Here is a 23754-nt window from a genome sequence, read left to right as displayed (position 1 = left end):
GTAAACACCTCTAGACTAGGTTTCATTTTAGCAGCAAGCCTTAAGCCTCTTAAACAAGCAGCATGCCTTGGTTAGTTGGTTTGAGAGGCTGCCTAGGCCCAGTCACCTGAAATTTTTCCCCCAGGATAGTGAGGGGAGTTGAATGTTTGAGCCTGGGAAGATAGAAGGAACCTCTACTGACAAGGAATGCCAGACCCAGTGTAATGGCAAGCAAAGTAGTACTTTGCTGCTTGTTTCAGCTATTCAAGGGCCTTTGAGTCTCACCTTTGTGTCCAGTCTTTGTTGGAAACAATATACATTGTGTTGCCCTTAATAAGCCTAAAGTCATCACATGGAGCCCATGGTGGGAGGAGCTTACCTAAAGAGTGGAACAGGAAGAGTGGAATAGGAAGGGCAGGACAGGAAGGGTGGAACAGGAAAGAGCAGAGCAGATTAAAGCTTGAGTATTTGATGGGACCAAGCAGAACTGAGAGGGAGAAAACTTAAGGTGTCAATACTCTGTCCATCTGTTCTGTCTGTGTTGATGTTACTTTGTTGGACTGTAATATAATGCCAAGGAAAGGCAACTTCCCAAGGTTCAGAGTACCAGCATAGGTGCTCTCCATTTTATTCAGTGACAAACCAAGAACAGAGAAGATCAAAACATGACATCATTCCAAATACAGCATTTACTAAATGTGATTAAATAATCTCCAAGGACTACCCCACCCCAGGACCTTCCAATCATTCAATCAATTACAAAGTCTCTGTTCTAAATACTTCTCCATCCCTAGGCTATACCTTAATTAAGTCCACCACAAAGCCCCTCTTCTCAAATGGAGATTAGTTTCCAAACATAAGGTCAAAAGTTCCCCACCCCTGGATCACAATTGAATCTACCCCAGAGTTACATCAAGTTTAAACACAGCACTTAATACCCAAATGGAGGTCTTTTCTTCATCTTGACACGAGGCAAGTTCTCAGCAATCTTAGTTCCTGGGGAGACAAGGCTTAGCAAGGCCATAAGATACATTGCCAGTCCCTTCATGAATTCATCCTCTGTCTGTAGAACAGTCCTAGAACCCCTGAACACATTAGCAAAGCCCTCTCCCAGGATTTCTGTAAACATACAACAAGAAAATCCTTCTTCAGGGCTTCTGAACCAACAGAAAGGCTCCCAGACCCCTGCAACAACAGCACTGTCCTTCACCAGTGGACAGTATTCATTCTGTCTGCAGGACAGTCTCCAGACCCCTGCAACAACAGCAATGTCCTTCACCAGTGGACAGTATTCATTCTGTCTGCAGGACAGTCTCCAGACCCCTGCAACAACAGCACTGTCCTTTACCAGTGGACAGTATTCACTCTCTGTCTGCAGGACAGTCTCAGGGCTTCTTAGTGAACAGCCAGGTTCCAGGACTTCTTCAACAAAAGGACTGTCTTTCACCAGTGGACAAATCTGGCAAAACAACATCAAAACAGACAGACAAAGTACCAGCAAAACAGCCATGTCTCCTCAGTCCTTGGCAGCTCAGAGGGGCAGGTCTCAAAAGTCCAGGGCAATTCAAAGCGGCCACCAGCAATTCTCTTAGTCTCTCTCTCTCCACGAGGTGCTGCTTCCAAAAAAAGGTCTTCCGCCTCTCTCTTGTCTCTCCAAATCTACGTCACCAGGTCCTCCCAGTTCAGGACTTTCTTTTCACATCAAAAAGTCCATCCCATAGGTGGGATTAACAAGCTCTGGGTTTTAACACAATCAGTTTGAAAACCAAGCCAATACAGGGGAATCTTTAATTGCCATTACTATCACATGGACAGGAGCACTCTGTTGATTTGTGTTTTTTTCTCAGACAGAGAGTGAATTGAGATGATGGTGTTGGTAATGTGTGTGAATATTGCTGTAGTCCTGTTGAGCTTTGTTTTCCTAAAAAACAGAAACTGTGAAAAGCTTGGAGTGGAGCAGTCTCTGTCAGCTGCAATATGGAACAGGAGCTGAGAGCTGACGACCTTTGAATCCAGGCAACAGTTGGGTGAATCCAAGTAAAGGCTGGCAGTATGAAAGGAGACTTTATTTGACTACTCAATGTTGACTGATGATATTGTAAGTTACTGTGACCTAGGGTAGATGGCCTTTGTACTTTCCACTACCCCTTAAGGATGATTGGCTTAAAGATGATTGGAAGTCAGCTTGGAGTCAAGATGAAAGGAGACTTGACTTCAGTACTCTATTTTTGCCTGAGGAGATTGTGACTTACTAAGTGATATGTTTTATCTAAGACCATGTGGCCACCTTAGTAATAAACTGGTATGTTATGTTCTTGTAAATTTTGTGCTTTAGTTCCTTGAATATTTTGCTTTAGTTTATTGCTGAATAAATAGAGAGTTCACTATACTGTGTGATTAGATTCTTAAAGTTATTCACAGTAGCAGTCCTCAGGAGAGCTTTTTTGTGATTAACTTTATACCCAGCTGTGCTGCAAAGAACAGTGGAGGTGAGAAGGAAGCAACACCATGCAGAAGCAATGGGGCAGAAAGCCTATGACTGTGGGCACTTACAGGAGATTGGAGGTTTGGCTTTGGTTTCAGGCTAGAGGTGAGCACTAAAGAACTGGGATAAGAGGCACCATTTCCCATACCCCAGGGCTAGAGGTGATTACAAATAATTAAGCTATGACCACAAAAATGCACAAGCAAAGGAGGAACACTCCAACTATAGAAAACTATTATGGGAATAGAGATGACTAGGGTTCAGCTTCAGAGAAGGATATTGAAGTAAAGAAACCCCTGAAGAGTAATGTCAAATGGCTACCTAACCAAAAAGAATTTATAGAAGATCTTAAAAAAAAGACTTTAAAAATCAAATGACAGAAATGGAGGAAAAACTAAAAAAGAATATAAGAACCAAAAGGGTATGAAATGAAAACCAACCAATTAGAAAAGGAGAACCAGAATCTTAAGGAAGAAAATGACATCTTGAAAATTAGAATTGGACAATGTGAAGCCAATGAAATTGCAAGCAATCAAGAAATGATTAAACAAAATACAAATAATGAAAAAATAGAAGAGAAAGTGAAGCATCTTATAAGAAAAACAAAAGATTTGGAGAATAGATCAAGAGAAAATATAAAAATAATTGTACTAACTGAAAGTTACAATAAAAAATAGAATCTTCATAAAATAATACAAGAAATAATCCAAAAAAGTTGTCTTGAAGCATTAGAACAAGGAGGGAAATTGGAAATAGAAAAAATCCAGAGATCACCACTTAAAAGAGACCCTATGAGAAAAACTCACAGGAATATCATAGTCAAATTCTTAAACCCCCAGTTCAAGGAAAAAAATATGAAAAGCATCAGGATTAAAACAATTTAAATATAATGGTGTCACAATTAGAATTACATAAGACCTAGCAGCAGAGACATTAAAGGCCCACAGGTCTTGGAACACAACATATTGAAGAGCAACAGAACTGGGGTTTTGGACAAAAATATCATACCCTGCCAAGTTAAGTATTATCCTGAATGAAAAAATGAATATTTGATAAACTCTCAGACTTTCAAGACTTTGTTTAAAAAAATCCTGAATATAATAGAAGATTTGACATACAAGAGCCAAGAGAAATATAAGGCACATAACAAAGACTTATTATAAGGGATCCATAAGGACAAACTGTTTACTATATATATAAATGTATTTCTAAGATTCTTATCAATAATTGTGCAGTTCATAAAGAATATTGGGGTAAATGAGTATGATATGAATTTTAAAAGTAAAGCCATTTAGGAACAGCTTAAAAGAGTAATTATTTTATACAAATGAGGTGCAAGAGGGAGAATTGATACATAAGAATTAGATGAGAGAGGGGGGCTGGTAATTCTGGTAAGCTACTTTCATTGGGAATGGGTTTAAGAGGGAACAATACATAAATATTTAGAAGAGTATAAAAGTCTATTAAATTTAGAAGAAATAAAATGGTAAAGGCATAGGGAGGGGGGAGAGGACAAGAGAGGAATCTTTAGAGGAAAGGGTAAGGGAACAGGTAAAATAGGGGTATAGAATAGATGGGTATTTTTAGATTTATGGGAAAGGGAGTATGGGGGGGTATCCTTGGAGGGGAGTAGGCAAGTCATAGGAGCGCAAGGTAATGGGTAGAAATAAAATAGAGGAGGTAGGAGGGATAGGAAGCAAAAGATATGGACATAACATAAAAAATAAAGATCAAGAGTAAAATAGGTTTGTGAAAGCTGATGTCTATATATGTATGTATATATGTTTTTGCCTATGTATATATCTATAGCTATGGAGAAACATATGTATATATCTATATATATACACACACACATATATATAAACTTTATTTTAGCCTTCTTGGGGGGGATGGTATGTATATATTTATAGCTAGAGAGAAACATATCTAAACTCTATTGTAGCCTTCTGGGGGGGAGCTTTGAGGAGGGTGGGGGAAAAAACAAAGTAAAAAAGTACACAGCAGAGAACAAAAGAAGATTCACAAGGAAGCAAGGAAAAGGTGGACAATACTCAACAAAATGAGTATTATTTGTCATATAAACTTTCTTGAAATGAAAATTTGCTATAGATTTTGAATTCTTTCTTATGTTCTGCTATGCACATGACATGCTTATTTTCCCCTTTCTAACTTTGTATTTAAGGTCCAATATTTGTTTATGATACATTTTTGTTTTTCTCTATTTTCTATTTGTGTTCCAGTCTAAAATACAATTTTGAAGGAAAAAAAAACATTTCCCAATCATTTTAATGTAATTCTCCTAACCCCAACCCACCCCAACTCAGAAATTTGACATCTCTCTTAGTTCAAAATAATCACACCCTTCTTTAATTCTTTTGCAAATACTATCTGTGTTAATGTGATATGGCTACCAAAAATGTCAATGTCAACTTAGACTACATTAAAGAGACAGTGCCCATAATAAGGAAGGTGATAGTCCTATCTTACTTTACATAATCATAGCATATCTAGAATGCTATGTTCATTTCCAGGTATCACATCATAGAAAATATATTTACAACCCAGAGAATAATCAGAGGAAAGTAACCAACATGGTAAATGACCTGGAGATCATTCTACACTAGGATTAGCTAAAGGATCAGGGGTGCTTAATTTGTAGAAGACTTATGAGGTACATGATGATTGTTTTTTTAAGTATTTGAATAAGTTAAATCCCTGGAATAAGGATCTAACTTGTTCTGCTTGCCTCCAGAGAACAATTAGTGAAGGGAAAGATCAGTTTGCCCTAGATGATAGAAGAATTTAATAAAAGAGGTCAGTTGACTTGGCATTTGAAGGACGGATAGCAAATCAGTAATAACTCATGTTTTTGGAGTACTTTAAAATATAGAAACTTTTTTTTCATTATAGTCCTATGTGGTTGTATCATTATCTCCTCTCCATGTTTTCAAGATGAGGAAATTTAATTTCTGAGCAGGTAAGTGATTTTCCTGTCTTGATCAGCACTTTAGAGATCACCCAGTTCAACTACCCCATTTTGAGGATGAGAAATGAGCTCTTTTACTATTTATATGAACTTTGAAAAGCTCATAATCTCTGTGGTCCTGTTTCCTTATTTGAGAAAAAAATGAGGCTAGACTAGATAATTTCTATTTTTTGCTACATCTCTATCTTTAATCTTAAATTCTTTGATTCTTGACTTTACATATGAAGAAAGTGAGGCTCTGTGAGACTGATTTCCCCAAGGCATCATAGCTACTAAAAATTTAAACAATTTGATGTAATGGAGGAATTTTTGGACATGATCAAGTTGATCAAAAAATACTTTGGAGGGTCCATAGATTTAGCATCCCTCAATTCATATCTTTATAGGTAACTGCATATTGATCTACAACAAGGATTCTTAAACTTTTGGGTGTCATGGCAGGCTGATGATGCCTATGGATCCCTTCTACAAATAAGGTTTCAAATTGCAAAAAATAAAATATGCATGATTAAGAAGTACAGCAAAAATAATAAAATATAATTTTTAAGATAAATTAAGCGACAGGTAAAGAACACTTGTATTCAAATTTATTTTGAAAAATCTTGATACTTTTATTTCATTATAATTGGTGTACTTCTTCCCTGGGAAGCTAGGTGACACAATGAATAGAATGCTGGACCTGGACTCAGGAAGAGTCATCTTCTTGATTTCAAATCTGGCCTCAGACACTTAAGTAGTTGTGTGACCTTGGACAAGTCATTTAGCCCTGTGTGCCTCAGTTCCTCATCTGTAAAATGAGGTGGAGAAATAAATGGCAAACCGCTCTAATATCTTTGCCAAGAAAACCCAAAATGGGGTCAGGAAGAATCAGTCGTGGCTGAAAGTGATTGAACAACAAAGAACCTCTACCTAAAACTCTTCCTTTAAGTAAGTATCAATTAAAATAGGGGTAGGGAACCTGTGTCCTTAAGGCTACAGGTAGCCTTCTAGGTCCTTGGGTCTGGCCTTTTGACTGAGTCCAAGTTTTATAGAACATATCCTTTCATTAAAGGGATTTGTTCTGTGAAGTTTGGATTCGGTCAAAAGGCCTCACTTGAGGATATAGAGGCCTCATGTTCCCTGTCCCTGATTTAGTCTCAAGACTCAATATTCTCATTTTTTCCCCCAACTCTTGTAGCAAAAAGGATCAGGAAAGAGTGTAGAGGGACAGTTTTGAGCTTCTAAAATGCTGGTCTGTTTTGTACCCTATAGTAATTAAAGAAAATTAATATGATAAGCAAATTATATTATGATGTTTCATTTAGATTATGAATGTAAACTCATTTAAAAATTGTTCCTTTTGGGACAGGTAGATGGCACTGTGAATAGAGTGCCGGCCCTGGAGTCAGGAGAACCTGAGTTCAAATCCAGCCTCAGACACTTAACACTTACTAGCCATGTGACCTTGGACATGTCACTTAAGCCCAATTACCCTGCCTTCCCTCTCCAAAAAACAAACAAAAAAATGCCCCTCTTGCAACAAATACTGATAGCTAGCTTTACTTCCCAGAGTTATATTGCAATAATTAGTATTCTCTGAAGTTAGCAGAGTAATATGGTATAAGAGCCTACATATAGTAACTATGCAATTGACCCATCCACCCAGTCATTAGATTCAGAGGTTAATTCAACACTTTAATCAGTTTCATTCTAGGGAATCACTTAAAAGAGGGGACACATACTATACTCAAGAGCAAACAAACAAACAAAAAAAAAGAACTTGAACCAAACTTGAATTCAATTCTCATCTCTGGGGGAATAAAGGAATAATGATTGTTCATTTAAATTAAAATGTTCATTTAAAAATACATCTAGACTAGGCATTCATTGTTTGGATGATAGATAATTATAAGTTTTCCTGATGAGTAGAAGTCTCAAATAATCATTTTGAAATCAACTCTATAATCAGTCATTTTTTTAAGTCTGGAGCTGTAAAAATCCCATGTATGATGATGGGTAGAGTTACAATACAATCATTCTTGCTCTAGAACAGCAGCCAAGATTGTTATCTAAATTTCTACATCATCACAAACTTGTCTATAGGAGCAAATTGATACCCTACCACCCAATAAGTTTCTAAATATAACAATAGATCCCAAGATGCCTGGTCTGGGTATGGAACGTGGACACAACACAGTTGTAATGGCTTCTTTCCCACACATCAGCTGCTAGGGAAAACACACTGAGGCATGCTCCTAATAAATGGAACTTCCTGAGAAACATAGATATGTCATTCAGGCCCTATTTTATTACCTTGTGTGTAACCTTGGGCAAGTTACCTAACCTCCCTAGGCCTTGTCTTAATTATCTTTGAAGTAACACTGCTGGACTAGATGATTTCTTCTAATTATCCACCCAGGAGGCTTACCTAGTGTGATTATCACTCTATACAACCAAATCTGGCCAAAGATAATAAGCTTATGGCTAACATAATAATATACTAGCAATATTCACAACTCTTGGGAACAGAGGTAGAGAACTGAAATTGACCAGTTCAGTACTACAGATATTCTTTAAAAAAAAAAAAAAAAGCAAAATATTCCCCTACCTTCAAAAAGCTTACTTTCTACTGGGAAAGACAAAATGTAAATAAATAGGCATATATAGAGTATTTTAAAGTTCCCAAGTTTCTATGTATCTTTAATCTAAAGCTATTAAAGCTTAAAATTGCTTGAAGATTTTAGAATGACCAATGTAAGACATACAGTAGATAGAGTGTAAGCTTAGTGGGGAGGTATCAACAGCAGGAGGAACCATAAAGGCCTCCTGCTTAAGCTAAGATATTGATGGAAACCAAGGATTCTAGGAGGAAGAGAGAAAAAAAGAGCATTTCAAACATAGCAACAGTAAGAAAAGGCAAAAAGATGGGATATGGGGCATCAGGAATGAGAAAAAGCAAAGAGGAGGAGGAATATGCGAGACGACTAAAGTTAGGGGGCAGGTTTGGGGAGAGCTTTAAATTCAAAACAGTAATTTTTATTTAATCATAGAGGTAAGGTTGCTATTGCTCAGTTGTTTCAATCCTGTCCAACTCTCTGTGACCTCATTTGGGATTTTCTTGGCAGAGATACTAGTGTGCTTTGCCATTTCCTTCTCCTGCTCATTTTACAGATGAGGAACTGAGGCAAACAGAGTTAAGTGATTTGCCCAGGTTCACATAGCTAGGAAGTGTCTGAAGCCATAGTTGAACTCAGGGCTTCCTGACCCAGAGCTGGTACTATATCCACCACTAGGCCACCTAGTTGCTCCTCATAGAGGTAATAGGGAGATATTGTAGAGTTTGACAGAGGCCTAGCTACCTCATTTTGTAGAAAGGTAAACTGAGATTGAAAGGACATAGATAAGCTCAAAGTCATACAAGAAGTAGAACCAGAATTCAAATCTGCATTCTGCAGGGCTCTTCCCACTCCTTAAATATTCATTTGATGAACTGTTACACTTAGATGTGGTAATAGCAGTATAATGAAGTTCCCCTCTTGTTGGCCTATTATTTCCCCTAACTATGTTGTTAGCATAATTATGATTCACACTCATAAAGCCTTGTAAAGTTTGCACATCTCTTCTATCCCAGTAAACATGGGAAGTGGATAGTACAAATACTATTAGTCTCATTTTATAGAGAAAGAAATTGAGTTTCTGAGAGATTAGGTTGTACAGGCTCACCCAGATACAAAGTGTGATCTGAGGCATGGTTTACATGTAGGTCCCCTGACTCCCAAGTCCTACACTGTCTGCCATAGTGCCTCTTACTGGCATTAGCTCTAATATCCTTGATGTAATTCTTCCAGATACCAGAACTGGTTTTATTTCCTGAAGTTAGATATCAAATCTACAAAACATTTCTGCAGAGATTTGACACTGCTCAGCAAATAGAGAGTTAGGGAGAGGGGTTGCACCTGTGGTTTCACTGGAATTAGAATCTCCTGAATTAGGAAATCCCTTCTATCAATGTGAATCAGCAACTTATCGACTTAAAGCGTTATCAAAAGCACTGAGATGCTAAGTGACTTTCAAATGTTTATACAGCCAGTGTCAGAGATGAAACTTGAACACAGATTTTCTTGGCTTCAAGGTTTGCTCTCTACCAATTATGCTATGGACTCTGATATTGGACACTGAAATTGATTTCCTTTTATTTAAAAGCCCTCAAGTTTGGAATGATCTAGTAACTTTCTATTTTGAAGTAGATGCCTTCAGTTTGAAGCTCCCAAGAAAGAAATCTAATCATTCTCTTCTGTCAATTAGAGAATCTTTCTTTATCTCAAAACATCTAATATAAATGCTGATATCAGCAAGACAGAATGAGGGGGACAAATTATTTTAATGCATGACCATATTAGGTAGTAAGAAGTTTCTGACATACAATTGCATTTCAATCTCAGTTCCTTTTCTTCATGTGCCCCAAAATAGCATGATCTAATGAAAATACTCAAATGTATTTGAAACAGCTCCCACAACCAAAAGAGAATAAGCAGCATCTAACCAAGATCTTGAAATATCTTCCATAATATTTCTATTTTAGGTTTAAAAATTCATTTTTACAAGAAAGAATATCCAGAAAAACAATAGGTCTTCCAATCTGCCCTTGAATGATTTTTGGTCTCAAAAAGTTTTTTTTTTCTGCTCTAGTGCTAGGTTCTCCGAATCATAAGACATTATGTCATTCTGTTTTTTTCTCCTTACCTATATTATTAGTTCCTCCTCCACTGAAGTCCAATTCTTTATAATGTGTCATCATTATAGGTAGATGACCTTAGGTTCTCAGAATTCAAGTTTTAACAGGTCCTAGCAAATCATTTAAGTTGAAAAGAACACAGATATGAATCTGATGATGGTTAGTGACTGAGGACCAGTCTACCTTTGAAAGGAACTATTAATACAAAGTTGATGAAAAAGTAATCTTTTCCCCCCAAATACAACAACTTATAAATGTCATTTGAGTTAAGGTTTTCTTTTTCAGCTTTAGAGAGTTTCAAATCATTGACAGAAGGCACAAAGACACCCAGGATATTACTGATCCTTGACATACAAGAATGCACAAAGTACATGACAAAGATGGGGCCCATTACCACAAGGTTGGCCATTGGGAGATGGATCTTTTTAGACTAAGCTGTTCAAAAAGATTATCTACTAAGATATAGAAGGAATCACTGGGCCATTTACATAGTACCACCATCAACTGAACCATAGTACTGTATTTTTAAATTTTCCTCCCCCCCACCATATCTCCATTTAAAGGGATTTCAATTTTAACCTCCTCTAAAATCAAGAAATCTCTCCGTAGGGTCTTGAAGGGTTTTTTTTTAATTGTGTTTTGTTTTTATTCTTTTTTTCTAGCTACTAGGAATTGAAAAAAAATGTTATCAGGACTGAAAAGAAGTCTTAAGAACTCAACTTCCTTCTTTCAGACAGGACCTGACAAACCATCCTAAAACAATGAAAATGCATCTTATTTTAAAAAATTTTTAGAGAATGATATTCTACAGCTTTTCATTGTTATTCAATGTACTGATTCTCTTTTCACCTTCTGATTTTCTATTAATAGATTTTTATCAATTAAAAATAGTCACTGGAAATCACCCTTGCTCTTCCCTGTGAATAATACTGCCAACTGGGTCTCAGGGCCATTTCTCCATGCTCATGACATATAGGACTAATCTGGACCTCTCGGAAGCATTTGACACTTGCCTATCCCCCAACTTCTTTCTAGGTTTTAATGATATTCTTGCTTCTCCTACCTATATTACTGTTCCTTCTCAGTGTCTTTTGTTGAATTATTCAGGTACCTACCCCCAACTGTAGGTATATGTAGGTATAAAATGAACGAATGTAGATGACATTTCCACACAGGATGTAGCTTGTGGTTGCTTGAAGAGTCATGTCCTTCAAATCCTTTTAAACTTGGATAAGATATCAATCTATTTCAGAGTCTAATATTGCAATAGTAGGCCAATCTAGTGATGGGAGAGCCCCAGACACAAGAGAATCACATGATGAGAGAATAGTCTTGTGAACTTCAAAATGTAAACATCTCATTTGCATTTGCCATGGTGCCCCTGAATAACAGTGATTGGCAGCAGTAGATGTATTGGAATCTAGGGATAAACTAGAGATACTAAGGAAAGGCAGTTTCAGTCCCCTTGGGCATCAATCCTCAAAGGCCTGCGGAAAATAACACACCCCTAAGAGGAACTTCATGAGGACTCCATAAAGGGGGGAAAGAACTTTCCAAAATCACATGGGCTTTAGCCATTTACCATAAGGGCTCTTCAAGCTTGAGTCTACTTTCTCCTAGACCAGGAGTGAGGAACCTGCCCCTAGACTGTCTATATTTGTGGTAGTGTATATACCAGCCTTTTGTAAGAATTAGATTTGTACCAAGTGTTCTTATTTTGTTTCATAAATGCCTCTAATTAAAAGCTAATTAGAGTCTGGCTGGCTAGTAACTAATGCAGAACATGCCAGATGAAGCCTCATAAGCTCTAACAGTGGAAATCACAGCCCCTCAGGTTAACTCTGAGAATCCTGAGGAAAAGAACCATCAGTCATCCGAGTGACCCAGTCAAGGCTAGTGGAAGTTGAGAAGTTATCTCAGAAGGGTTGCTACATTTGTATTTAATTGTGTCTACATGTTGTTTCCCTGGATAAAAATGTAAGTTCCTTGAAAGAAGGAGTTGATGTTTTTAATCTATGTATCCCTAGGACCTAGCACTGTGCTAGGCACATAATAGGCTCTTTAGAAATGATAACTGATTGACTGAAAAAGGGGTTAGACCTCTGAATCAAATGTCTTCAGCTAGGTGGCACAATAGATAAAGTGCTGGACCTGGAGTCAGTAACACCTGAGTTCAAATGCTGTTCAGATATATACTAGCTGTGTGACCCTGGACAAATCATTTAATCTCTATTTGCTTCAGTTTCTTCATTTGTAAAATAGAGATAACAGCAATATCTACCTCTCAGGGCTGTTGTGATGGTCAAATGAGATAACCTTTATAAAGCACTTAACACAGTGGCTGGGATATAGTAAGCACTATATTAATGCCAGCTATCAACCTCATCATCTTTATCATCATTATTATTTTCCTCCAATTTTATGTAGGGACAACCCAAAGCATAGAGCTGACTGTAACTTACTTGCCAAAAGTCAGAAAGTCAGTGACAGAGCATGAAGTAAAACTCGGGTCTCCTGACCCCGAGCCCCATAATGCTTCCCCAAATAGTCATGGGAGATAGATTTCCTCTGTTGAAGTTATTAGTTCTCCCTAATGAGAGATTTATGGACTTTTTTTTAGTATCCTTCTTAGAGTTGGGAGAGGTGCCTGACTATTATTCAGTTGATAACTGAAACAGTAATGATACTGTAATCATACGTAAACAGCACTTGAAGTTTTGCAAAGAACTTTGTTCACAACAACTTCTGAGGCATTAGCATTTCAAGGATGAGGAAGCTGGGTCTGAGAAAAGTAAAAAGATTTTTCCAAGAACAAGTAGCTTGTGTCAGGGTGTGATTTCAATTAGTTCTGACCATCTCCATGTTTATTTTCCTTCCACTATAAACTATCTTCCATGAGCTACTATCAACAGTTTCCATGGGTCTAGCCCAGCTTGGTGGGCACAAGCAAATGCCTAATATAGTAACCATTAGCCTAGCATGCTAGAAGAGGGAGAATGAGAGAGAAACATTTGCTTCCACCAAATAAATAAAAATTAATTTAAATATGTGGTCTGCCATTAGATGCTACAACAATAATACTAGGATAGAGAAAATACCAAAGTAAATTAATTACAACTTTTGAAATATAACTGAAGGCTACAAATACTCCTTTTAAAAAAGGAATTGATGAAACTATCTATGGAACCAATGATCCAGACACTAGTAATTTGTTGCTTCCCATTCCCTTCTTATATACTCTCTCTCTCTCTCTCTCTCTCTCTCTCTCTCTCTCTCTCTCTCTCTCTCTCTCTCTCTCTCTCTCTCTCTCTCTCTCTCTGTCTCTCTGTCTGTCTGTCTCTCTGTCTCTCTCTCTCTCTCTCACACACACACACACACACACACTGGTATGCTGTCACAGAAACTGCCCAGTGTGTCAACAATAATTAAATAAACAGAAAACAGACCAACAGGCTTGCTCAGAGGATCTGCTGTAATTAAATTAGGAGGGACCTAAGGGGCCCTGGGTGATTTTCTGACAGCAGATGAAAAGCTATTGTAAATGAAGCTGATCGCCTTTTTTTCTTGACACTTCTTTCCTTCCTGCTATGCTTGAAGCTTATTTTCTTAGCAATGGAAAAAATTTTTTTGCATTTTGGAAATTAATTACTCCTTCCAAGAAGACTTAAGTGACCCTACCTGTGATGTTGATGCAAAAGTCTCCATCAAACATACCTCACCATCCTAGTACTTTTCTGGGGCCTAGAAAATTTCTGTCCTTTAAAAGAAATTTATTTGTCATAACTATAGCATATTTGCATTAATTCAACCTAGTAATATTTCTTTTGGACATGGTGACAGATTCTATTCTTCTCAGAATCATTAAAATATCAGACCTGGAAGGTTCTTTGGAGGGTCCTCTTTCCCCATTCCCTTGTTTACAGAGGAATGAACTGAGACTCAGGAGGCAGCTAGTGGCTCAGTAGATGGCATGCAAAGGCTGGAGTCAGGAAGTCACTTAACCTCTATTTACCTTAATCCACTGGAGAAGGAAATGGCAAACCACTCCAGTAGCTTTTCCATGAAAACCCCATGGACAATATTGGCTTGCTATGGTCCATGGGGTCACAAAGGATCAGACAAAACTGAACGTCTGAACAACAACTGACTGAGGCTCAGAGAGGTTTGTTATAAATATAAGATTAGAACCCAGGTCCCTTGATTCTCACTCAAGTAATGTTTACACTATTCCACATTTCCCCCCCTTGGAATCCAATTTTCCTTCTGTAGAGCCATAGAATGCAGGACCAGAAGGAACATTTGAGATCACCTCATCACCAGATCACAAATTTAGAACTAGATTTGTTCTAAGGGATTTGAGCCGAAGGGATCTAAGGGTCCATTAAATCCAATTTTCCATGGAATCCTTTACAATTGACATTTTAGGAACTAAAGCACAGAGAAATTAAGTGACTTCCCCAGTGACAGAGTTAATAAGTATTTGAGTTGGGATTTGAACCCATTCATCCTATCTTCAGTTCTTACACTTGATCCACTGCACCTTGCTGCCTTGATTTACAGATGCGGTCTACTCTCCTCATTTTGCTATGGTTCAGAATGGTCAAATGGTCCCTGTCAGAATATTCTACCTCAGTGTCACCCAATTCAATTATGAACATAGAATGATTTGCTCAAGGTTACATAGGTAGTAAGTACAAAGTAGGTATTCAAATCTAGACCCTTTGACTCCATATCCAAGGCTTTTTCTTTGGTACCACACCTGGCCAGGTTTTTCCACAATGTAAGTGGTAGCTTACTGAATGGGCCTCTACAAAAAGAAAAAAAATCATCTTTCATCCTTAGGTCTACCACTGATTTGTTAGGGTTTGGGCAATTTACTAATGGGACCCAGAGGCCTGAACTAGAACACATTTATACAATTACTTCTCTAATAAAATGAAACCATTCATGCAAACTGAATATATATAACATTTCCTATCCAATAGATTTCCTTCTATGAAGTAAAAATAAAAAAGAAACCAGAAAACATGTTTGGCAATGGACATAGATTCATCCAGAAAAGTTTATGTTTTGCATCCTTCTCTCTTCATACCTCAGTTGTTCTCACCTTGGTTATTCTTTTTCTCCTATTAATTCATCAGCTAATAATTAAACATTTAACTACTATGTTCAGATTGTGCCAAAGGTTTCTTATACAGCAATACAACATAGAATCCTAGCTTAAATGAATTTGTCATTCGACTGAGGCAATGGGGATTACATACATGAAGTAGTTTGATAGCAGTGAAAGAAGTGTATCATTTAGTGCCAAAATGAATAGCATTGGTAATATGTGCCATAAATGTTCAGAGAAAGAAGAGAGCAGTGAAAGCTAAGAGGGCCAAGGAAAGGAAGTCTTCATCAAGATTATGAATAGCTAAATTAAAGTCTCTCTGATTTTCTAAAAAAATGGGATTCTTACCACCATCTTCCCACCACTCTACCACCATCATCACAAGAGCCAAAGTGGGATGTATAGGCCATAGTGTCATCCTGTTTTTTTTTTATTTTAATAGTTTATATGACCAAGGGATTTAACTCCAACTGACCATATTATAGGAAGCAAGCCTCATGATATACCTTGGCTGGTCCTCAGGAAATGGGGTCACACTCTTGCAGTGACTGAATTTGAATCCTTTTGAGTATGGTAGAACTAACCAGCATTTCTATTCCATTTGCTTAACCAGGATCATCTCCATTCTATGGTAAGACATCAGAGAAGGATTTTGTGTTTTGAAGGAGAGAAAGAGGATAGAGAAGAAAAAGAAAGAAGAAAAAAAAAGATGATGTGAGAACTGTGGCAATGATGATAACTACAAAAACAAGTATAGCAGCTAAAGAGTTGGCCTTCAGTACCTAGGTGGTATGGTGAATAGAGCCCTGGCCCTGGAGTCAGGAGGACCTGAGTTCAAATCCAGCCTCAGAAACTTGACACACTTAATAGCCATGTGACTTTGGGCAATTCACTTAACCCCAATTGCCCTGCCCCCCCCCCAAAAAAAACCAAAAAAACAAAAACAGAGTTGGCCTTCGAGTCAAGAAGATCTGGGTTCAAGTCCTGCATCTAACATATACGGGCTGTGTGACTCCGGGCAAGACACTTAACCTCTTGGTACTTCCAGGCTGCTTTCTAAATTACAAAGCAAATGCTGATCTGCCTATTGATGTTGCTACAACAATGAGGACCAATCAAAAAAGTCACAAACTATAGTTCATCCGGGCCTGCCTGGTAATGAACTCATTGAGGACTCTTATCACATTCACACTTATCTTGAGGTTCAATTCACTGCTTTTAGCTGAAGAAGCATAGGCTCTAAGAGCATAAGCAGCAGTGGTGTGGGTGACGAAAACTTGGTTTCTTCATTCTTAGTGAGTTCTATTTTCATGACATTTTTTTTTTTGCACGGGGGGCGGAGGGTCGGAGTTCCCAAGTTTATTGGAAAGAAGGCAAGAGTAAGTATTAAACAGCTCGTCTTGGTGTTTTGAAGTTCATCCCAACTGTGGGCTGGGTAACTTGCAGGTTGGACAAACTACCAAAGTCTAGGAGTTTCAACATTTCTTTGGTATCAGGGTCCACTTCAATGATTTCTTGATCCAAAGCAGAGACCTCAGGGACATAGTTATCCCTCCTTTCTCTTTCTTCTTCCTGCAGTTTGATGGAGATCCCTCTCACAGGGCCTCTCTGGATCCGCTTCATCAGATGAGTGACATCACCCGCGACCTTGTTGCGGAGCTTCTTGCTGGGGATGATGGCGATCTCGTCGCACACGCGCTTGTTGGTGTGGAAGTCATTGCCCAGGCGGGTGTAGTACTTCTCAAAGATGACTCGCGCCGCCTTCTTCACGGTCTTGGTCCGAACGCGACCCTGGGGGCGCAGGAGAGTGAGAGGCCGGGCCGGGCGCAGGGAGACGGACCCTTTCCAACGCCGCCCCCGCCTTCCAGGCCCTGGCTCGGGCCGGGCCAGCCGCGTCCGCGCCCCGGCCCCTCCGGAGCCCCGGCGGCAAGCCCCGCACACGGGACCCTGCCGGCCACGCAGCCCCAAGGGAGCGGAGGCTCCTGGGCTCGCGGCTAGCCTCGCGGGGCCCAGGGGAGCCGAGGATGGCGGGCGGCTCCGGCGCCCAGCAGCACCTACCATCGACATTATTTTTTCTTTTAAGATACCAATAGTTCCTCTTTGTATATGTCCTGTGAGTTATTTTTCCAATATGTTAATGACCTGCTAGAAGAAGATAAGGTTTCCTGGAAAGACTTACATGAACGGATGCTGATTGAAGTGAGTAGAACTAGGAGAACATTCTACACAGTAACCACAACATTGTGCGATGACCAACTTTGATAGATTTAACTCTTCTCTGCAATACAAGCATCTAAGACAATTCCAAAAAGATTCATGATGGAAAATGCTATCTATATCCAGACAAAGAACTATGGAGTCTGAATGCAGATGGAAGCATGCTATTTTCACTTGCTCTCTCTTTTTTTGTTTCTTATTTCTCATAGTTTTTCCCTTTAGTTCTAATTCTTCTTTACATGACTAATTTGGAAAGATGTTTAATATATAATATAATTATAACATAATTAATATGATTGTACATGTATAGCCTATATCAGAATGCATACTGTCTTGGGGAGGGGGAAATGGTGGGATGGGGAGAAAATTTAAAACTCCAAATCTTATGGAACAGAATATTAAAAACTAAAAACAAATAAAAAATAAAATCTTTTTAAAGAGGAAAATAAGATTTCTACCTTGAAAGCAAATGACAAAGTCAATGATTTTGTACTGGAGATATTGGACAGGTGAGTCATAAGTATGAAGATAAAGCCCCTTTGGAGTTTGAAAGGGATAAAAATCAGAGCCCAGATGATTCATATCTCTTTAGAAAAGAAAAGGGGCACATCTTAGACTTAGTAGGAACTAAGAAGATAAATGTAGAAATAGGGAATATAGCTAAAGTGATAATAACGTGATATTTTTTCTCTGAACTACACCATGACATGTCACAGAATACAAAATCTCAAGTTTTGGTTATTTTGTAGCAGAAAATCATTTTGATTTACTGTGGTTATTAAAGATTTGAGATGAGAGATATTTAGATGATCATTGTGAGTTTTGACTCCTCATTTTGATACTTCCTTTTCACAAGGACTCTTATCAGACATGCCCTCAATTCATTGCTATCAGATAGGAGGAAAATGAGCCACTCTCAGATGTCCCTTCCCATACATATATCATGGTCTTGGTATTTTATTTCATATTTCTGTAAATATGAGTCTCAGAAGTATTCTTACTCACACACCTCAAATAAATGAGGCAGTCTCTGAATCAAGATCATTGTTACTGGAATTGCTATTGGAAAGTGAATGTCCCAAGGTATCTGGATAACCATAATTTTAAAAGCATGGAAATAAAGGGATTAAAATTTTTAATGTTATTTTTAGTGACTATCATACCAGATTGAAAAGATTTCAAGAGATATGAAAAATAATTTCAAAAAAGGAGAACTTCTGTTGTTCTGGGTGTGTTTGCTAGGGTGGTGGTCAGAGATGGAATGAGAACCCACTTCAATGAAAAGGAGTTAAAAATAATTTATGTTTTATTTCTCAAAGATATCAAATTAAATCTGTCAGTAAAAGAATCCAAAAAATATCTTTTCCCTTCACAGCCACAAAGCAATAATCCATTTGAATTTGCAGAAAATATGCCAATTCATTTTCCTCGAGAGATAAGCTTTTCAAACATGCAGTGATATTTGTATTATTTATGCATATAATTTCAAGAGGGTCACAGAACCTCTGGATACTTAGTCTATCACTATTCAGTTGTGCCTTGTATAGCAGCTAGCATTTAAAATTTGCAAAACACTTAATACACATATTATCTCATTTGATCTTCACAACAACCCTGGGGGTAGGTAGTGCAATTTTATGCCCACTTCTCAGATGAGGAAACTGAGGGACAGAGAAGTTAAGTGACTTGCCTAGGATTAACAAGTAAGTGTCTGAAACAGGATATGAACTCAGGTCTTCCTTATTCTAAGTCCTGTACTCAATCAACTATGCCACTTAGCTGGCCCTATACCACCTCTCTCTCTCTCTGTGTATATATATATATATATATATATATTTTGTTTATAGGCTCTGTTTAGAAGGCTACAGGCATTAAGTAATGTATTTTTCTTCTAGATCCTATGCCAGTGATTCAAGTGAATAGTGGTGCCTGATTATGGCTACATGATCCCAGAATAAAAGCTTCCTGTATGCATAGTTGAGTCTAAGATTACTGTACATGTCATGTAATTTTGCTTTTCTATATAACCACTTTATTAAAAGGACAAGATAATCTTATTACCTAACCATGTGAATATCTCATGACTCTATGATTTTATCAGAGTACAGAATTCCCAAAATAGGAACTTTATCCACCAATAAAGATCCTAATGATCTTAGTAAATTCTAGCATTCTAGTAAATTCTACTAAAAATCCCTGACTAACAAAGAGATTAAGGAAGTTGCCAAAGATCACATAAGCTAACAAGTGTAAGAGGCTGGATTTGAACCCCTGACTTATTGACTATAGACCTAAGAAGCTATTTCCATGATGTTTCCTTTAATAAAAAAAAATCTTTAAAATAAGACTAAGAAAGATACTTAGACGCAATTAAGTAAAATGAAATTCCTTTTAATAAATATGTATTAAATTCTTCTTATTTCTAAGACACTATGATAGGCCCTAGCGACCCACAGGTGAACATAGTTCCTATTTTTAAAGAACTTAAAATATAATAGAAAAAATATGACCCATATACAAGTATATTATAAGGTATAAGATTATCGAGAAAAAATGTTTATCTAATAAAAAATAAGGAAGGAGAAATTATAGAAGACTTAAGGAAAGAAGTGTCATGTGAAAGAAAATTATCTCAAGTAGAAATGTGGAGAGAGTACAAATCTGACCTATGTGGATACACAGAGCCAGGGCAAGGCAGGAAGAGATCAAGGAACAGAGAGGCTAATTTACCTGAAATATAAATTATGTGAAAGAGAGCAAAGTAAAATAAAATGTGAAACAAAGCTTGAAGTCAAATTGGAGGTTGATATGTGGGACTTCAAAGTAAGGCTAAAGAGTATTTTATTCTATGGTTCAGTTGTCTCCAAAGTGGAGGTGGCACCCTGTCAAGGCTCTGTATCTTATCCCAGGATATCCCTGGAATGAGACCAAGGATCACTCAGTAAGAGAATGAAAAGATAGGTCACATCCTGACATTACTCTGATAATAAATCTTGGGCTTTTATTCAATACACCCACACCTACCTTTATCCTCTAATGATGGAACAATCTGAACCCTCCCTCTGTTGTATAAGTTCCCAACTGCCTAACACCACCACCCAGTATGAGTCAAAGGTTTGAGCCTCACAATCCCAGGCACCCAGTAGCTCCACAGATACAATTATGAAAGTTTCTCCCCCATCCTCTGCCTTCCAGATCATCTCCTGCATATGCATGTCTACTCTCAAAAGGTAGGTTCTGCGCTTTGTGACTATGAGCAACAGTCTTGCCAATGCTTTCCCATTTGGTGTTTGACAGAATGAGTAATCCAAGATGAACAGAGATGGAAGGGTCCTGGATTACAGATCTCATTATTTCCTCCCAAACTGACCCCTATTCCAAATGTTTCTATCACTTTGAGAGAATTACCATCACTCCAGTCACCCAGTGTCTCACAAGCATTCTGTTAGAATCAGTGCCTTATATTCCCCTGTGCTCCAGACCCTTCAAATCTAATTGATTGCCAAATATTTCTAGTTCTTTCTCCATATCTTTCACATTCATTCCCTTCTCTACTCACATAATTCATCACTTTTCACCTAGACTACTGCTATAACTTCCTAATTGGTATCCCGGCCTCAAATTGAATCTTTCTACAATCTGTCTTCTACACCACTGACAAATTAAATTTTGTTAAGCATAGGTCTGACCTAGTCCCCTACTTGGTCAACTCCAGGTAATTCATAAAGTCTTTAGGAGAAAATATTAGTTCATCTTTCTTGTGTACTCAATTTCTATTTTGTCTCACAGTGGAAGATTATTATTGTAGCAGTACATGTATATAATTCAAGAATTAGTAAATACATATATAATAGGTACATGTTCATTTTTTTTAACTTATAAGGATGTGGAATCAAAGTTTGGAGACAATGGAGAGCCCCTGGAGGCTTTTGAACAAGGAAGTAATATTGTTAGATATAAGAATTAAGAATAATATTTTGGTAACCATGAAAAGGACAGATTAGAGAGGGAAGGAACTCAAATCAGATTAGTTAAGAGGACATTATAATACTTTAAGTCATATGGACTGAATTAGGGTAGTGACATTGTGATTGGTGAAGAAAAGGCAAATGTGAGAAGTATCATGGAGACAAAAAAGGACAAAACTAGGCAAGTAGGGAGGTAAAGGAAGGTAGGAAAATTCAAAGAGAAGTCTACAACTTCACAGAGTAGTCAATGACTTACCCATAGTCATACATGTAGTAAGGGTCTGTGGCAAGATATAAGCCCAGGTCTTTCTGACTTCAAGCTACTGAACTATATTACCTACCATACTACCCCCCCAAGTCGCCTCGCACTACCTGTGTGACTTGAGCAAGTCACAAGTTCCTTGAGCCTCAGTTTTCATATATGCAAAATGAGGGAGTTGGCCAGTGGCTTCCAAGGTTGCTAAATCTATGGCTCTAGAAGAATCTTGGACTTTCTGATTGTGTTCATGAGTGTTCAGCTCTCTCTTCTGATTTCCTATGTCTTTCCCCAAAGTGAAAAATTCATTTTTAGATCTATGTAGTTCAGTTAAACCCAAAAGAGAAAATGAGCATCAGTCTCTATATATCTGTAGCATGAATCCCTTGAGTAGATTCTTTTCTATTTACTAAAGAGTAAATTTTCTCCAACTGATTCTTTCTCCTCATTTTGCTGCTTGACATTTGAAACTTAGTGTGGATATAAAAATATTTTAAATCAGAATACAACTGGTATGGACTACACTATTCGAACCTGCAATCAGAGTATTCTCAGAATTTTCTCTCAGGGACCATAATGTGGCATAAATTTTCAATTAACTAGAAAAAATTGTTTTGTGCATATTTCATAGAATCCTAGATCCTCAGAATTGAAAGCAATAAGTAGTAGGGGCGGCCAGGTGGCTCAGCGAGTGGGGACCAGCTCCAGTGTCAGGATGACCTGGATCAAATCCGGCCTCAGATACTCAGCACCACACCCAGAAATAAGTGGCCATATAACCTTGAGCAAGTTACTTAACCACGATTGCTTTAAAAAAAAAAAAAAGTGATTAGTAGTTAATGACTTCAACCCTATACGAAACATTATCTTTTCTGTAACATCCACAAGTGTTCACCTAGTCTCTTATCTATCACCTCTAGCAATGGAAAATTCACTGACTTCTAATTTAGCCTATATTCTCTCTTTTTGGATTATTCCAACAATTGTGTAATTCTTCCTCCTATTGATCTAATGTCTACATACTGTTAACTTATATTCATTAGTCTGATTTCTACAATCCACAAAGTAGGGCTGGGGAAACCCATTTTACAAATGACAACCCTTCGAATATTTTAAGACCATAGTCATTTTCTCTTTTATGGTCTAAGCATTGAGTTCCATCAGTGAGTCTTCATTTAGCATTATTTTTAATTACCTCACTCTCCTCATCTCTTTCTACCAATATTCTTCCTAAAATCTTAACAAAGAAATTACATGCAGCAATTCAAATATTCAATATTCAAAACTCAACAGAAATTCAAAAATACCAATTCAGAATATAGTAAGACAATTGCCATCCTCATCATGGATGCTATAATTCTAATGATGCAGTTTAATATTGCATTATCTTTTTTTTTTGCATTTATTTCACACTGTTGACTAATGAAAAGCTTATCATTTATTTTTTTAAGTTGTCACTTAAAGAACTATCTATCCATTTCCTTTTCCTCCCATTTTGGCAGTTGGTTCCTTGAAGTTAAATGCTAATCTTTGTAAATGTTTTTGGATAAATTTTATCTTGCTATATTTAACCCATCATTCCAGCTTGTCAAGCTCTTTTCTGTATCTTGACTTGGTTGCCCAAGATATGAGCTACTGATTCTAGCTCTGTCATTTGACAATTTTATAATTTTGTGCTTCTTTCAAATCACTGAAAAAAATAGGACAGAAAAGGGCAATGGGGAAAGCCCTACCACACACCAGTATTGACATCTCTCTGGCCTGACATTTATTCAGTGGAAAGAGGGCTAGATTTGAAGTTCTGTTCCTATTGATATCATTTACAACTTGTGTGACTTTGGACAAGTTAATTAATTTTTCTGGATCTCAGTTTTCTTATTTGTGAAATGGTGGGATGGAAACTAAATAACTTTTAAGTTTCCTTCTTTTTTATAGCTAGAATCCTATGTTTCTATGCTCCTTGGGTTTAATCATGAGACCAGGCCAGACTTTAACTATCACTCTATCTTATGAGAAAGGAAGTTGAGATAGACTGC

General features: G+C 37.6%; 2 protein-coding genes across 2 annotated transcripts in view; both read right to left on the bottom strand.

Moving 5' to 3' along the window:
- LOC138169642 (protein unc-13 homolog C-like) overlaps positions 1-23754 on the bottom strand; it is a 200670-nt gene that overhangs the window by 10142 nt on the left and 166774 nt on the right. The window lies entirely within an intron of this gene.
- LOC138168705 (small ribosomal subunit protein eS17-like) lies at positions 16664-17338 on the bottom strand. Its single transcript, XM_069097592.1, has one exon. The coding sequence runs from the start codon at positions 17336-17338 to the stop codon at positions 16664-16666; it is 675 nt and encodes a 224-aa protein (XP_068953693.1).

Source organism: Petaurus breviceps, unplaced genomic scaffold (assembly GCF_028583685.1).
Source record: "Petaurus breviceps papuanus isolate PSGF00001 unplaced genomic scaffold, PetGlider_PUasm1.0 37, whole genome shotgun sequence".
NCBI lineage: Eukaryota > Metazoa > Chordata > Mammalia > Diprotodontia > Petauridae > Petaurus > Petaurus breviceps.
The sequence above is the reverse complement of the archived record's forward strand: the minus strand, read 5'-3'. Positions and strand labels throughout refer to the sequence as shown.